The sequence below is a fragment of the Parasteatoda tepidariorum genome, chromosome 3, assembly GCF_043381705.1.
Source record: "Parasteatoda tepidariorum isolate YZ-2023 chromosome 3, CAS_Ptep_4.0, whole genome shotgun sequence".
In the NCBI taxonomy this organism is placed as follows: Eukaryota; Metazoa; Arthropoda; class Arachnida; order Araneae; family Theridiidae; genus Parasteatoda; species Parasteatoda tepidariorum.
The window spans coordinates 56702134-56719054 of NC_092206.1; the positions used below are offsets into that span (position 1 = coordinate 56702134).

The following is a 16921-nucleotide window of genomic DNA, read 5'->3' on the forward strand; positions in this document are numbered from 1 at the left end:
AAAATGAATGTATTTTTTACTATACAAAAATTACACAAAAGTTAAAAATCACAAATGGCTGTTGACACAACTAATTGTTAACTGTTAACTCATCAAAAAATAGCTAATTGAAAAATACGTAATCGTAAATTTTCATGACTAGCTTTATTTTTAAAATTTTCGTTTGTTGCAAGATATTTTGCGTAAGAACGCGTACCCCAGCTAAACTGTTCCCGTACCCCTGGGGGTACCCGTACCACACTTTGGGAAACACTGGGTTATGGGATACCTACCAAAATACCTAAGGGGCTGGTATCATTCTAAGTATAGATACGTTTTTATAAGATTAACACATGAAGGATCATATAAGTACTTCGATTGGATCAAATTATGAAAAGTCTGAAATACTTTTTGAAATTTTTTTAAAAATTAAACTAAACTCAGTGGCGCGACAGACCATAGAGGGCCAATACCTACTGTGCCTATCTCAGTTTTCTTGACCTTGGGCTCTGACTCTGGGGTGCAAGAGCAGATGTTCTGGCTGGGTGGTCAGCCAAGCGCGGAACCCCCAGTGTATAGTTCCCAAGCATGCTGGGTACTCATTTTATCGACCCACTGAAGGGATGAAAGGCTGATTCAATCTTGCCCGGCCCAAGGATTGAACCAAGAACCTATGGCTTTGGTTGGATCCTTTTTTTCAATTAAGGAGCAATAAAAAACGAGAGTAACCAAAGTGGCCTCATCCGTTTTTCTAGTGTTAAAGTGATAGCTATGGAGAGTTTTGACTTCAACTCAAATCATAATTCCAAGTTGTTAATAATGAATGTACTGGGCAACAAAAACATTCTAACTTTGATTATAATATGTTTATTTATACAACAAAACACTGAGGAACAATAAAATGTATCCAAAAATATTTACAGCATTGTCTATTAATAAAACAGTCTTTAGGTATAAAAGGTGGTACTTTTACTTCAAAACTAATAAAGAAGAAATTTCTAGCTTAAAAGAACTAGCATTTAACAAACCTAATTTAAAATGTTATTTATATCATCTATCATAATCAATATGTTACAATCATCTTATTGATGGATCAATAAAAAATACAACACAATGAAAACATATACGTAACAATATAGCAAATAAAATAGGAATCTACAGATTATATTGAACTACAAAAAGATACAACAGTACAAATTGATTATAGTAAAAAAATATGCACAACATGATGCCTTTGCATAAGGGCTGCAGTGTTAACTAATTTACAAAAACATTGCAAAGGCATGAGTATAAAATTATACATAAATCTATGCAGATAGTTTGAGAAAAAAAATCACTGATAATGATAATGAATGTTTTTAAGACGCTAAATGTGAAAAGTTATGTTGAAGAAAATAACATGGTTTTTTCAGTGAATTATTCAGAAATGGTGATGAGCAATAATTCTACAGTTTTATATTTTAGGCTTTTATCCAAGTTCACTGCATCAAAATCAGCGCTGAAAAATACAAGAAAAAGCATTCTTTAATAAAAAAAATTTTTTACAATGAAGGAAAATATTTTTAAGTTTTAAAGTATCAGGCATTAAAAGTTTTTTTTAAACAGTTTATAATAGCAATCATGTTTAAATAATGGTATTAATTTTCGAACTATTAAATACATGATTTTTAAATAGGTAAAAACTGAAACGAAACTATTTTGAGTTTATGAGATGTCATCGACAAATAATTGCAGAAGTTAGGAATTTAAAAGAGGAAAAATTTTTATCAGGAGTGATACGATTATTTTTATTTGATTTTTGTAATGATCTGCTTAAGAATGAACAATCTCACGTCTAAACTAAAAATATAGAATTCAGTTACATTCGTTCCTGTATTTGAATTGAATAATTCCTTTCTTAAAAAGAAAGAAAAACAAAATGCAGTACAAAGCAGGTTATACCTTATTCAAGGGTCCAGTGTGAATACTTGTGGTAGGAGGTCGGTTGCAAGGCAAAGGAGTTACACGGCTGTTCACAGGCTTTGGTGCAGGAACTCCGACTAGAAGAAAATCGAAACGAAAATATGAGTCTCATTTCATCTACCAGTAAATATTTTTTTCTACCATACATATATAATATTATTTTCAATTTTATGCTTGTGAGTTAATTCATGCAAAACTATCATGCTGATAGTGATTTTCATAAAATAGGAACAAAATATGCCCACCCCAATTTATGTTGAAATTCATTTTCAGAATTTTAATAAAATTTTATTATTTTCGTGTCTTTATTCAAATTTGTTTAAAAAATTTAATAGGTAATATAAAGAAACTGTCTTTCACCTGGCCTCTCATTATTTGTTGTACTTTTGTACAAAAATGTATAAATATTTCTAAAGTATGTGTGCAAATTAACTTTTTTCTTTTTATGTTAGCTAATAAATAGCTAACAGTCCTTAGAATATTTGATCGTGCTATATTTCGGAATTGCAGATAGTGCTACATGGGTAATTGATCATTGAATTCGATTCAGATGAGTCAGATTAAGACTTGCTCCTTATGGGGCAAGTTTTTCTAATTGATAGTGAAATAACAATTGTATCGATGACTGCAAGCAGAAATTTTCGGATTTCATTAGCATTTCAAACCACATCTAATGATTATCAGAACTTTTATATGCATGATGTTTAAATTAATTATGTTTAATGATGGTCAATATTATTTTTTAAATACAGGATAAAATATTAAAGCATAAAAATAAATTTTGAATAATAAATAAAAAAAATTAATATGTTCCAGTGAAAGCGGAAAAATAAATAGCACTTTAATTTTAGATACACCAGAAGTCAATTGAAGTTAGGATCTATTTTATAGGTTGAGAAACTCAGACTATGAAGATATCCTTGAAGTATTCCACAATAATTTTTACAAATATACATACTTATTAAAAAATGCATGTTTAAAATAAAAATGGAAGTTATCTACTTACGTTTGTGGGAGGCGCCATTTTCAAAGAATTGGTAGAATTGGGAAACATAAGTAGCAATACTGAGGGTATCAGGTTCATCATATTTCACCATGTCCTCTGCCTCCAATAAAGCAGGAATGCCTAATCTGTCTTCAGCAACTTGGAAAGCCTACAAATCATTACAAATATTTAGTTTATCATTCTATTCTATTACTAATGTTAAATCTGTCCTACTAGTATATGGATCTCAAGCATAGCACTGCAATAAAAATAACACGAGAAAACTTCAAGTATATTTATTAACAACTGCTTAAGAAGAATTTTGCGTATCAAGTAGTTTCATAAAATTTGTAATGCAGAAATCCTTAGAAAAGCAAAACAGACATCTATTGATCTGGGAATTAAAAAACGTAAATGGAAATGGATTGGTCATGTTCTGCGCAAACTTGAAAAATTTCAAGTAAAGCCAGTTTTTGATGGGAATCCTCAAGGCAATAGAAAAAGAAGACCAAAAATACTTGACGCTGGGAGCTGATTGTAAGCGAATTGAAGAGAGGAAAGAGGCAAAATATCTGGCCACAAATAGAGTAAGATGGATAGAAACCCTATGCCAGGGATGGCGAACCAGTGGCACACGTGCCACTTATGGCACGTGACACAATATTTTGGGCACGCCACCGATCACAAAGTTTTCTATGAAGCATATTAACTATTCAATTAAAATTCCCAAAAAAGAACAATTAATGCCAAAAAAAGCAATTAATAACCATAAAAAAACAAGCGAACAATAAATAACTAGCAAAAACAATTAACAGTTCTGCTTAAACTAACATATGATAACATTAATATAAGTTATTTGTCATCTAATCTGCAATAACAGCAGTCACACTGATGTTACTTTAAGTTGAATTACGCGTATAACTGAGACATTGCAAAAGTTGAGAATTGCATTTTTCCGTAGTAAATAAAGAGTTTTGAGTTGATAGTATTTAGTATTATTATTTACCCAATAATCAAGCAGTCAAAACTATTTGTCGGCACGTCTATGACCTCATTAAAATATATTTTAGAAAAAATGGCACGTTGGTGCACGAAGGTTCGCCACCCCTGCCCTATGCTAACATACACAGCGCTTTTTATACGATTTTTCTTTTCTTTTTAAAAGCTGTTGATGGCGAAAGTGGAAAATTTTGCTATTGAAAGTTTGGGACGAAAGCAAATGTGTCAGAGTTTCTTTAACTTTTTGTTCTGGGGATTCCATAATTTTTACTAATTTTTGTAGAATCAGACTTTGTTTGTAAATCAGACTCAAGAGTGAAGCTATTAGTCTCTTTACTTTTACTTCAATATACTTCGATAGAAATGGAATAAAAATTAGAGAAATTTGACCTCATTTAAATTTTTTCATGCTACCTGAAAATTTGAAAATCTGGTTTTCGATCGCTCCATTCTTTTCTTCAGGCGATTTCTGCTTAACAATGGCAATTTTAAATAACTATTTACAGTGAGGATAAAAAAAAAAAAAAAAAAAAAAANAAAAAAAAAAAAAAAAAAAAAAAAAAAAAAAAAAAAAAAGACCACCTTTTTGATTTAATGATCAGATGTTTACGTTTTAGGACTCATTCTTAATGGTTCGAGGGGGTGACCTCAAATATGCTATTTAACTACGGCAGACGATATTTTAAGTTATGAAATCAGACACAAAAGCGTACTTTCTCTGAAAAAAAACATAATTTTTATCGATGAATTCGGATTTTTAATTCTGATTGGGATTCAGGGGCTAGCCGCAATCTAAAAAAATTACTTTTTGCGTACTTTGCAATATCTTGAGAAATTTTTAAGCGAATTGAAAAAAAATTGCACACAATTATATAATTCGTTTTATCCAAAGATAATTCCATGCAAAAACGTTTTGGTAAATATTTATTATTTTTTTTATTAAATAGGGGTTGAGAAAATTTCGAATTGTAAAGTATACAATGTTTTACGTCACTTCAAAGTATGTAATTTTACATGGTAAAATACAAAATTTGAGTGAAATCATTTGAATAGCTCCTGAGAAATGGAAAATTGCACATTTAAAATTCGATTTCTTAGAAACCTATTCTACCGATTTCGTTCAAAATTTGAATTTTGCCATGTAAATTTACATACGTTAAAAATGATGTATAAAATTGTATACCTTACAATTCAAAATTTTTTTTGATTAATTTTAAATTAAATAATAATAAATATCAACAAAAATTTATTTTCTGCTTTGAATTATTTTTGGATAAGCGAATATTTTCTCGAGACGTGGCGAAATACGCAAAAACTAAAATTAACATTCAGTGGTCCAAACTTTGGATCGCTCTCCTGACTAAACTATGGGGACCATATTTTCCAGATTGCGGTATTTTGGGGGTCAGAAATCCGAATTCGTTGGGAAAAAAGGCATGCTTATTCAGAGAAAGTTCGTTTTTTGTGATTGATTTCGTGATTTAAAAAAAAATCGCCTACACTAATTAATTAGCTTATTTGAGGTCAACGCCTCAAACCATTAAGAATGATTCCTAGAACATGAACATTAGATCAAAAGTTATTTAGGGTGGTCCGTTTTTCTTTGGTGCACTGTACTTCTACATTTCATCTTACTTTACCAAATTTAGTATCATTATATTCTTCATTACCTCTTTAAATCATTTTGATTCGAATGAGAGTCCCAAACAAAAGACCCAGAACAAACATGAATATTCCATAGAGTAATAAATAGGAGGAGACGGCATGCCCGTAAACTCGTGAAGCCTTAACCGCAACCGCGGCGCCATATTGGTACAACCAAAACAAATCGAACTTCGTTGAACTAGAGCTGTACGTGTTTAAACATTCTTCAAACTGAGTAATAGATTTTATTTTAGCAATTAGTCTATTGTTGAAAATGATATTAAANTTTTTAATTGGAAGGCTGCCCCCTTAAATAACAATAATATATTACTTTTAATGCCTAGATAAAATATAAAGGAACCTAAGTTCCCGAAAACTGCTGTGAAGTTCTTTTTTTAATTCAGTTGTAAAACAGAGCTATCTTAAAACGTTATTTTTTGGGAAGAAGAAAAGAAACTAATGTTGAAAAATTGAATGAAAAAAGGTGTTATGTATTAACAACAAAACTATTTCAATCTCGTTTTCGAAATTTTCCAATCATAAGAGAAAAGATCAAAAACAACCTAACTCTTCCTCTTGAAACCTGAGCGGCTCCGCGAAGTTTCTGGTTATACCAACATGGCCGCCGCTACTTGACAGTTACTTCACTCGCTCCAATAGGGAAGGGGAGGAATGCCCACTCCTTCTTATTTATAACTCTATGGAATATTCAGATTTACAACGGAATATTTTAATCCCAGTTTATTGCCATTAGTTTTTTGATACAAATTGTGTAAACATAAAATCTGTTTTTAAAAAAATTCAGAGGTTTTTTATCAAGAAAAATAGAATGAAAATTATTAATAAAAGATTGTAATATAATTTTCGATAGTTCGATAATTTCATTTACGTAACTAATTAGACAATAATTTCATCCTTCCAGTCAGAGAATCCAGTAATTTGAGAAAATTTAAATATATTCACCAGATGGAAAAGATTATTTGGATTAAGTTGTAAACATAAAGCAATAAATTTTCAGAATTTTCCTAACATAAATCAACACAGTGAAAAAAAATCGTAAATTGCTTCGTCTTTTGATAATTATTCTTTCATCACCTTTATTAAGATTTGATTAACACGTTGAATGCCACGCAATATTTACATGGCTTGCCCGTCTGGCCAAAATGATTTTCTCATTATGTATTGCATTAATTTCTTCAAACCATAATATTAAAAAATTAAAAGCATTAAAAATTTACTCGAATTATGTGTTTCTAATAATCTTGGCTTCGACGGTCACCGGTGACCCCAGTAGCGCTACGAACAAATTCAGTGCTGGTCACCGGTGACCCCCATGGCATTCAACATGTTAAAAAAATGGAAAATAAATTTCCCCTGTTTCAGACTAAAGACACGAGATAAAAGTTCAAACACGAAATGATTTAAACAAAAGTATTGCTTTTCCATCATTAAATAAAAACTTTTCAGTTGTTTTTTAAAAAAAAAATTTAAAAGTAGATGCTTCGAAAAGTAATTATAAAGAGAATGCAAGCAAATTAAATTCGGCTTTTGTAAAATAATAACAACTTTAAGTCACTTATTAAACAAAAAGAGAGATGTCTTCTTTTTTTTTCCTTTCAAACACGATATCATAATTACAAACATTCATACCAAGATCAAAACCTACCAACCTATAAGTTCACAATACTCTCTGCTTACTACATTGGTGGCATCACGAAAACATAATAAAAATTGCCTAAATTACTTCAGACTTGCTTCGCCGCCCAACCCCATTAATTCCTACCAATTAATACAGGAGGTCTCAAAGCGTGCAAACCAATTTTTACTTCCGACTTTCACTTACAACAGATAACGATTCTTGCACGATCTTTACACGTTTTATGTAGATTGCTTTTATCAACGATTCCTGACATTAGTAGGGTAAAAGTTCACTAACGGGTTAGGCATGGCCTAAATACATGGGCCCTACACAAAAGGATGATTTTGTGGACTCCCTCAGAGAATTTCTAATAGGTAAACAAAACTAAGTAATTGAGCTAGATCTTTAGAACGTCTAAAGGATGAAACTCGTTTTTATTAACAAAAGTAGGATTCACCTTTTCTGTTTGTAAGGTGAAAGAAAAAATATGTGTGTCACTAATGTTAATAAATTGAATCGTGTGTATATAAAAAAAGGAGATAATTGAAAATGCCTCGGCTTTTCAGCAAGCAAATTGCATCTAAAGTGTTCCTTTCAAATTGCATGTCTTTCGAGTTATGTATTATATTATTCAGTGATCTTTAAGGGTCAATTAAAATAATCGCCTCTGAAAACCAATTACTTTGATGTTATGAAGAGAAAAGTTCGTGAAAAACAAATTGCTAAGTATAAAGAAAAGTTTAGAATGATGTAAAAATGATTTCCCCTTCTTATTTTATAAAAAACGACTTAAACGCGTAATTATACATATTTCTTAAAAAACTTCTCGTTGGCCTTTATTCTGAAGAATTTTTATTCGTCTTTAATTGTATTAAAAACGTCTGAAAAGAAGATAATTTCGACAATTTTAATTCTACTCCGAAGTGGAAAATAAACATTTGTTCCTTTAGAATTATAGAAAATTAAAACGTGCTGTATGAATTTGCTTTTGTCCTAAATGATTGACCCAAATATTTTCTTAACAGTTAATAAAACACTCTGTCCAAGTTAGTTAAATATGCTAATTTATGAAACATAAATTAATTTTAATTGTAATGTCTTCTACGATATTGTCAGAGAACTTTTTTTATTTTGGACAAAAGTTAAAATGCGAGTTTAAAGAAATAAACAGTTCAAAATAGTCTTTTCAATGATTTAAATAAGTTTTAAAAACTAATATATACTCTTGAAAAAGGTGCGTATCAAAATCAATATATAAATTCATTTCGCATTTTAAACATTTTTTACGCATTATTCACTACTGTTCTCCCAAATGGATTATACTATCGTATTTTTTAATATAGAAAGACCATCGCGCAATCCACTAATCAACGTGAATGCTTTATTAATTAGTAAAATTAAAAAAAAAAAACACTTGTCTTCTGGATTGGGTTCAAAATTACAAGGCTACGGAGGTGAACATTAGTAGTCGTAAACCACAAAAAATCAGGTCGGCTGTTCAACGACGGTTATAAAATGGTTCGAGGAGAACCGTGGTGGCTCAGGAAATAGAGTATTCGCTTTCCAATGAGGTGAACCGATTTCGAATCCCAGAGATACGACTTCCGCACAGTGCTCGCGCCGACTACAGTTCTGACGTTAAATATCCTCAGTGGTGATATCAGTGCTATGCCTTATTTTTTAACATGAAATATACTAAAAAGTGCATGTATTTAAGTAGAAAATAAGCAATTTCCTTTAAAATTAATATAAGACTAGTTTTATAAATAAGAAATATCAATAACATAAATTTATCTATTTTCTTAATTTTTTTGGGTTTTAAATTCCAAATAGACTTAAATTCCCTGCTTTTTCCAGATTGATTAAATTCTCTAACTTTTCCTGATTTCCTTGTTCTATGGCTACCCTGGTTGCATGTCTCGAACTATTTAATTTAGTCAACCAAAAACTTAATTTCAAGAATTATTTATTAATTTTTATTATTTAACTTAATAATTATTGAAAATATATTTATGAAAAGCCGTATTGTGGTTTCGTCATATTAAATTAGATTCATAATATGACTTCAGATTGATAATATGATTTCTAAAATGAGAATAGCTGTTAAAATATTTTAAATTTTTTTTCGTTTAGGTTAAAGTTAAATTTCGTTAATTTAAAATATTTTAAACTTCTCGTTCTCAATAATAATAAAAAAAATAGAAAAATAAAAAATAAATTTAAAAAAAAAAATCTAAATTGTTGAAGTGCAAGTAAATAGGTTAGTATTCAACTACGATGGGGAAAAATGTTAAACAAACAAAAGAAAGCAGATCTTCGCTAGTGAAAACCACGATAACTCTAGGAAAATATATAAATAACGTTTAAAAAGAAAATGTCTTTATTCAATTGACTGATTTCAAAATCAAACACATTTTTCACAAAAAAGGTACTTGACCTGAAATTTTAAAAAAGACTTTTAAGGAAAAACATTCACTACAATAGCGAACTTGGCAAGCCAATGGATAAAAGTCCTGTTTCCTCCGATTTTCTTTAATTTCATGACAAGCTCTACCGCTTAACCGTAACTGTAGACTTATTGCTTATGAATTACGATGTTAGGAAAAAGAAAGTATAATATAATCGTTACTCTTTTGTTTTTCACGGCTGGCGTGGCAGAATAATGTAAAAACGTTTATGTAATTGAATCCTTTTTACTCGTTTTTTCTCTCTTTATCTAATTTTAAAGAAAATGGCCGAAAGCGATTCTTTCTTCCTTTAAATTTTTGAAAATATAAATTTTATAAAAATTTAATTGCATAAAATAGTACTATCCTACCGATAAAATAAGAAATAAATAGCAATTACGTTTATTTTCGTTTTGGGGACTAAGCATATCAGCTCAATGGATAATTTTAGAGTTGTAATTTATTGGCATTTAGAGATGTAACTTTAATGTGAATTTTGGCAGCTGTTTTTTTTTGTGTGTGTGCGCGTGTTATGGAGCCCTATATTATCGATTTCCTTATGACGGAATTATGAAAAAGATCATTAACAGCATTATAATCAGCTGTGAATGTAACAAAAGAAACAATCACTAAAAATGTTTAATGTGAAGAATAAAATGCTTAATAGTATAAATTTGCTCTTGGGGAATGTATTATATTTTATTTTATAACCGTCGTTGAACAGCCGACCCAATTTAATGGGTTTACGACTACTAATGTTCAAATCTGTAGCCTTGTAATTTTGAACCCAATCCAGAAGACAAGGGAACTCCTGGATAGAGTATTGAGAGAAATTTGTTTCGTGGAGGACTTTTTGATGGAGCTAACCAGCATTAGCGTTACATGGAGAGGAAGACCACGAGAACCTCCCATGGTTAGTCTGACGGCAAGGGGACTCTAACTCATGATCTGTCTACCACTGGGGATATTTCACGTCAGCATTGTGGTCGCTGCAAGCCGGGTGCGGAATTCGTATTGACCAGCCTCCGCTGGGATATGAACCCGGTTCATCTCATTGGAAGGCGAACGCTCTATGATTTTTTTTAAAAAAAATCTCTTATCTCGCTAATCTCTTATGATTTTAAAAAAAAAAATGCTCTGAAGGCTTGAAAAAAAGAAAAAAACGCTTTCTTTATTCTTGAATTATTATTTTTATCTTGAACTGAAAATCTCAAGGAGAATTAACTCATGGAAATTCTTATAAATGCATATTCTTTTCATAATTCATTAATAATATTTTTAAAATTTTGTTATTAGCATTTTATATAAGTGAATACATATAAACAAACGAAATATTAAATGAATTAGTGGAAAATTGATTGGATCTAAATATAATTATTAATGGTTGAAAAAAATCCTAACTTAAGGAATCCGTGTAATACTTCCGCGGAACCTCTCGGTTCAGAGAAATACCTTCTTAGAACCGTAGATTTAGGGTATTCAGGAGTCAAATTTTATTTCACCAGTTTCCCATGTTAACGATTAGAGAACTATATAGTTATCATTTCCCTAAGTCACTAAATATTACTTTTAACTAGCTTTTCTTTCCATTTTATTCGTTAAAACGTCTTCTGTGGTGTGGTTAACAAATGTTAATTTTTATAATTTTGAATATATTTTAAACTTGGCAAAACTTTTTTTTCAAAGCTACAAAAGCAGCTTTGAATAAGTTTCAACAAAATATTTAAAAGTTTAAAAACGAAATTTGGGAAATCCTTTTATTTAAGATGCACAGTTATAAAAAATTTAAATTTTTCAGGATTTAAATATTTTTTGAACTTTAGCAAACCTTACAGAAATTATTATAGTAGCTAAAAATAAATTAAAAGAAGAAAGAAAAAAACATAAAACTTAAAGAATAAAAGAATGGCAACTAATTTCAAATGACACGTTAATAAATAAAGTTAAACAAAAGTTGAAAAAAAAAACTTGCTAAGGGAACGCAATTATACAGACTTATTGCTTTTCTTAAATTTTAGTAAATGGAGAATAAAACATTTGACACACAAAATTTAACAAACTATGATTTTTATTTTTCGTATAACTTTCCTCAAAACACAATTATCTAAGTGATTTTTAACAAATGCTTTGATCATTTTTGAGAACAAAATCTCCGATATCGAAGAAAGATTAAGGTGTAAGCGATATTAAATGTGTGTAAAGATAAAAAATTAATGAAGAATAACAATGGAGTAAGTTAGTTGGAAGAAGAAAAAAAACTATAACAAATGTTTATTTTTGTTCATTAGTGTAATCATATAATAGTATTGTTAAAATTATCTCAAACATTTCCATAATTGGTATGAATGAGATTGAGGGGGATTAACGGTATGTGACATTTCAAGGAAAATATAGTAAACAGAGTGGTACAGAAGGAATTAAACAGCTTACAAAATACTTAACTTACCAGTGCATTATTATACAGCATGTTTTCTTTGGACAATGATTCAAAATCACTGAAAAAAAGAAGAGAAGTGTGTCATAATTATACCGAAGAAAAAAAAACTTTTAAAGTTGTTATTATTATTTGTTAATTCTTTCAATTCATAAACATAGTTTATAGTGCGATTAATAATCATGCAAGATCTAAATTGAGGAATTTTATTCTAGCAATTATAGTTATAAATAAAATGACTCATGCCTATTAGCGGCAAACGTACTCGTACAACAAAATAGTAATTATTTTAAGAAACAATTTTGATAATTATAAAAATAACTACAGTTTGTAAAAGTAATAATAATTCAAACAAAGTTTCTCAGACTAAAAATGTTTAATTTAAATTTTATTAAGGTTTTCAAAAGCTAAAATTCTAATATTAAAAAAGAATTTATGCAACTACAATATAATGGTACAAACCGTTGGGAAGATTTTGTAGCTACAAGATTTTCCCAACTAAATGTAAAATATTTTATCTTAGCATAGAGTAAAATATAATACAAACATAATTTTTATTAGCAGTAATATTAATTGTTTGTAAGCATCGTTTTTAGCTACAAGAATGTTACGAAACATTTAGAGTTTAGGCCTACTTCGTTGTACGTGCATACAAACAAAAAAATTTCCAATAGTCAAGAATTAAATTTACATAACTGCACTAAAAAATCAAACATAAACCACATAAACTAAAAAATCAATTATTGAATGATACAAAAAATTTACTCAACCATGCGGCTTAGAAGCAACTATATTTATCTTAGCCAGCGAAGTACCGCTAATATAGTTTAAAAATCTATGTTAGCCGTTCTATAGGTCTAGTTCTTCACATTAGAAGAAAATTGTACTGAAACAATTAAATAATTATTAATGTATTTTATTTGAATAATGAAGACAATGATAGGGTTCCATAGACGAAATGCCGGAAGCAAATTCGTTTCTCGTTATTTCTGTGTAGTTGCGCTCTGCGAATTTGTTATTTTATCATCATATATATCACTAAAAGAGTTTTTTTTTCCTTCCTTCCAAAGCTGATTTGCCAAAATGAATAAAAATAAATAAACAAAAAGAAAAGGAAGGCCATAATTTAAGAGCCTTATTTTTGAGACAAAGCTATAAAAAGATAATAATTTAATGTTAATGAGAATTATTGATTTATATTAATAACTTCCATCCAGGTGGAAAAATCTCGTTAAATTGACAATTTAAAAAGGAAAAAAAAATTTTTAGTAACTTTTCAAATATTTATTCTATTTGTCTGTTCTAAAGTCTAAATTCTTTACGGCAGGGTATCAAAAATTTCCCCCCCCCACCTCAAAAAAAAATTCAAAAATATAAACTGTGTTTTTTTTTCTTTTCATATTGTCATTTTGCGCCAATTTCACGATTAGCATGCCTAGGTTTTAAAGATAGGCAAAACTTAGCCTAACATGCTTGAATAACTATTACGAACTCACAACTTAATTAAAAAAAAACTCACATAAGATCGGGTCTAAAATGGTGTATCAAAGCGCAGAAAGCAAGGCCATCTTTCCATGAGGTGGACATATCATTGACTCTGACATTTCTGTAACCATCCGTTACTCGTCGGCACCACAACTCCAATGCTCTCATACCACGTTTCTCACCCATTATGCTAACAACAAAATATCTGAAAAGGAAAAGATTGAAAATTAATTACACTTGCCACAAAATTCTTAATTCTTAGAAAATGTTTTATGAAAATAACAAGAGAGAAAGGTAAGAAACAACACAGTAGCAAATCTCTTAGTTTTTCGTTGGGGCTGACTTACAGAATGTGCTTAATAATTCTTTAATAAAACAGCTTATCAAAATTAAAAATGATTAATATGGCGTTTCTAGTTACACGTCTGTTAAATCTGAATAAAACAGTGTAAAATTATGCACCACGAACTTTTTCTCGTCTTCAGCAGTTAGATTTCTAACATCTAAGACCTTAATTAATAGTGCTAAGTGACATACATTCCAGAAGGTTTTCAAAAATCAAATTTGGGATTGGGATACCTGCAAGTGACATAGTGTGGATATCTCAATCCTGATTGCTTGTTGAAGCGTGGCATTTGTTTAATTAGCATTTGTTATTTAAAATTATAGTAATACATTCAGTGTTGCCAACTGCTCCGGACACGCCAAAATGATTCAAAAAGCGGTAAATAACTACAAATTAAATTTTGCAAATATTTGACTAATTTTGCTTGCTTTTTGAAAGGTATATGGTAGCATGACATAACTACTATAAAGTGATGAATTATATAAGCCTACGAATTACTTAGAAATAGTTATGGATAAAAATCTACTAAATTGAATTTATTAAACCAAGAATCACAATTGATAAACTACCACTTTAAAATATATATTTGCTGTCCGGAGCAAGTTGGCACCTCTGTACATTTAAGGTTTTAGTGTACTCAATAGACAATTGTATGTCCCTTTGAGATATACACTGGCTATTGTGGCTCCATTCACGGCAATGGAGGTCCATGTTCTCTTCAACCTGTTCAATTGTTGATAAAAATCAGCAAATGAATACGAGTAAATCGCCAGACGACATTAAAATAACGATGTTAAAATTACTATTTTTTTATTTGTTTGAGAATATGTAAGTTGTAAGTTAGAATTTGTATCATCGGTTGCTATGGCGATATCATGGAACAAAATTTTGTTCTATGATATCGCCAATAGCAGCTTACTTAGAAAAGTAAAAGATAGGTAAGAGTATATAATGAGAGCGATGCTTACACAACACATTTAAATCTTCTTCTTTTTTTTTTTTTAAATTTTTTTTTTTAAATACAAGAAAAAGAAATGAAATGAAATTCAGGGAAGAAAATAGTAGGAAAAAATGTCCTTGAAGAGTTTCAGAGGTTCTGTGTAAAGAAGGAAAATACAAAATATTCCAAAAGAATATCTTCTTCGTGGAAATTTATAATACACAGTCTTATAGAAATTAAAGTTTCAACTTCAACTCTCTTTCCCTTCATAATACCTTACCACCAAGTTTTTTATATCATACGTTATACACGGAAAAACGAGGGGAAATTAACATCACTTAAAATTCCATATGTTAACACCCTCTTAACGAACAATGCTTACGAAAATGTGGGACACACTTCCTTATTTCTACCAGGCGCAGACGATGATAGCCACTAAGCTAACAAGCAAACATACCCATAACTAATGAATGTTAACCTTTATTGAAATGAAAACTTTTCCTGGAAAGGAGGGGAGAGGGAACCAAAATCTAATATACACTTTCACCTCCGAGGCGAATTGCAACTTCACGATTTGCAACGCCGCAACACAATAGCCATCATTCCCGCTATAAAATAAGTCGCGTGAGAAAGTACAATCGAAGGCAGACGATAAAAAACCCTCTTTTCCACTTTCCAATCAAATAAAAAGCGGAGAAAATTATAAGAAGCAGAAGAAGAAAAAAAAAATTCCATTCATCTAAGGCAACATCTGCTGGAGTAAAAAAAAATCCGTAGTAAAGTGGATGGTTTGGGTGTACAGGCTGTATACAAAGATTGACCTATTAGGAAAAGAAAAAAACCCGCCCGCCTAAAGACTGGGTCAAGGGTGGAACAAAGGCGAAAACCGATTTAATAACAGTAAAAAAAAAGTTAACAGTTGAGGGGAACGCCCGACGAATAGATAGTTATTTGATAAAACGGGAAGTTTTAAAAAAATTGAAGTAATGTAGTTGTAGCCGAAGATATAAAATATCTCATAAAAAAATATTAAAAGCTTTTATGTCTATAGCCATAGATAAAGGCTAAACAAAATTTTGATATTTTTATTAACCCGCTTGCACTTCCCGATCTTTTAATATTACTATAAACTATCTGCTGCTGTTTTAGAATGCATAAAATAAACATTTCGAGTTTTATCCATAACCTATGTTAACTCATAGAGTTAATAACCATAAATAATGAATAGTAAATCATTTTAAAATCGCTCTAAATTCGGTTGTAACTATCTAAATGCATTTTTCGAAAGGATTTTGATACATATAATGCAAGATTTCAGTATTCAAAGGTACAATCAACCGCGTTAACCTGACTTGAATAGGATGGGAATATGCTGCGCCAAACTCAAGTAAAATAGCAAAGACTCCCTTTTTAAAAAATCTCTTAACTTTTATCGAATAAAAATGAAAAAGCTGAAAATCGAGAGAACACTGCAAAGAACAAGGAGAAAAATAATTTTTTAATGTTAATTGTTTAGAGACTTAACTGTAGAAAGATCTAATTCTTTTTTAGTACCATAGTATAAAATTCAACTTAAATTCCATCAACGTAAAGTTTTTATGCGTAATTTTAACCTTTTCATGCAAATCTTGCTAAATAAAGCTTAATTTTTATAATAATATTCACTACCTGACTGCGTACAAATCGCAAACTTGGATTTATGAAAATAGTGCTGCAGATTCAGTCTGTAAATTCTGCTAGCGGTCTTGCAGGTTTTAAAAATAAACAGCAACAATATTCATACCAAAACCATATTCAAATGTGTTACCTAATAATAAAGAATTAGAATGTATTCCATTCATATTTTTGGTGTGAAGAAATGTGTTGCAATAATATTCCATAGTTTTCACAATCTGCAATCATAATAGAATAGTTTGTCTCAAAATTTTTTATTTATTATTATTTTTTTAATTTCAAACTAAAGTATCATATTCTTTAAACAGCCTATGGTCAGTTACTTCATTATGATACGTACGTATTAACTCTCTCTCTCTCTCTCTCTCTCTCTCTCTATATATATAT

General features: G+C 30.0%; 1 protein-coding gene across 3 annotated transcripts in view; it reads right to left on the minus strand.

The window, feature by feature from the left end:
* Nucleotides 1-830: 830 nt before the first annotated feature.
* The window catches only part of LOC107437772 (MICAL-like protein 2), a 55946-nt gene continuing 39855 nt past the window's right edge, over nt 831-16921 (minus strand). For all 3 annotated transcript variants that reach the window (XM_043048924.1, XM_016049873.3, XM_071178673.1), the window contains exons 2-6: nt 13609-13779; nt 12102-12150; nt 2948-3095; nt 1921-2018; nt 831-1477 (exon numbers count right to left, since the gene is read on the minus strand). In XM_043048924.1, the coding sequence (XP_042904858.1) occupies nt 1472-1477; nt 1921-2018; nt 2948-3095; nt 12102-12150; nt 13609-13779 (472 nt within the window). In that variant the 3' untranslated portion in view covers nt 831-1471. The remainder of the gene's footprint in view (nt 1478-1920; nt 2019-2947; nt 3096-12101; nt 12151-13608; nt 13780-16921) is intronic.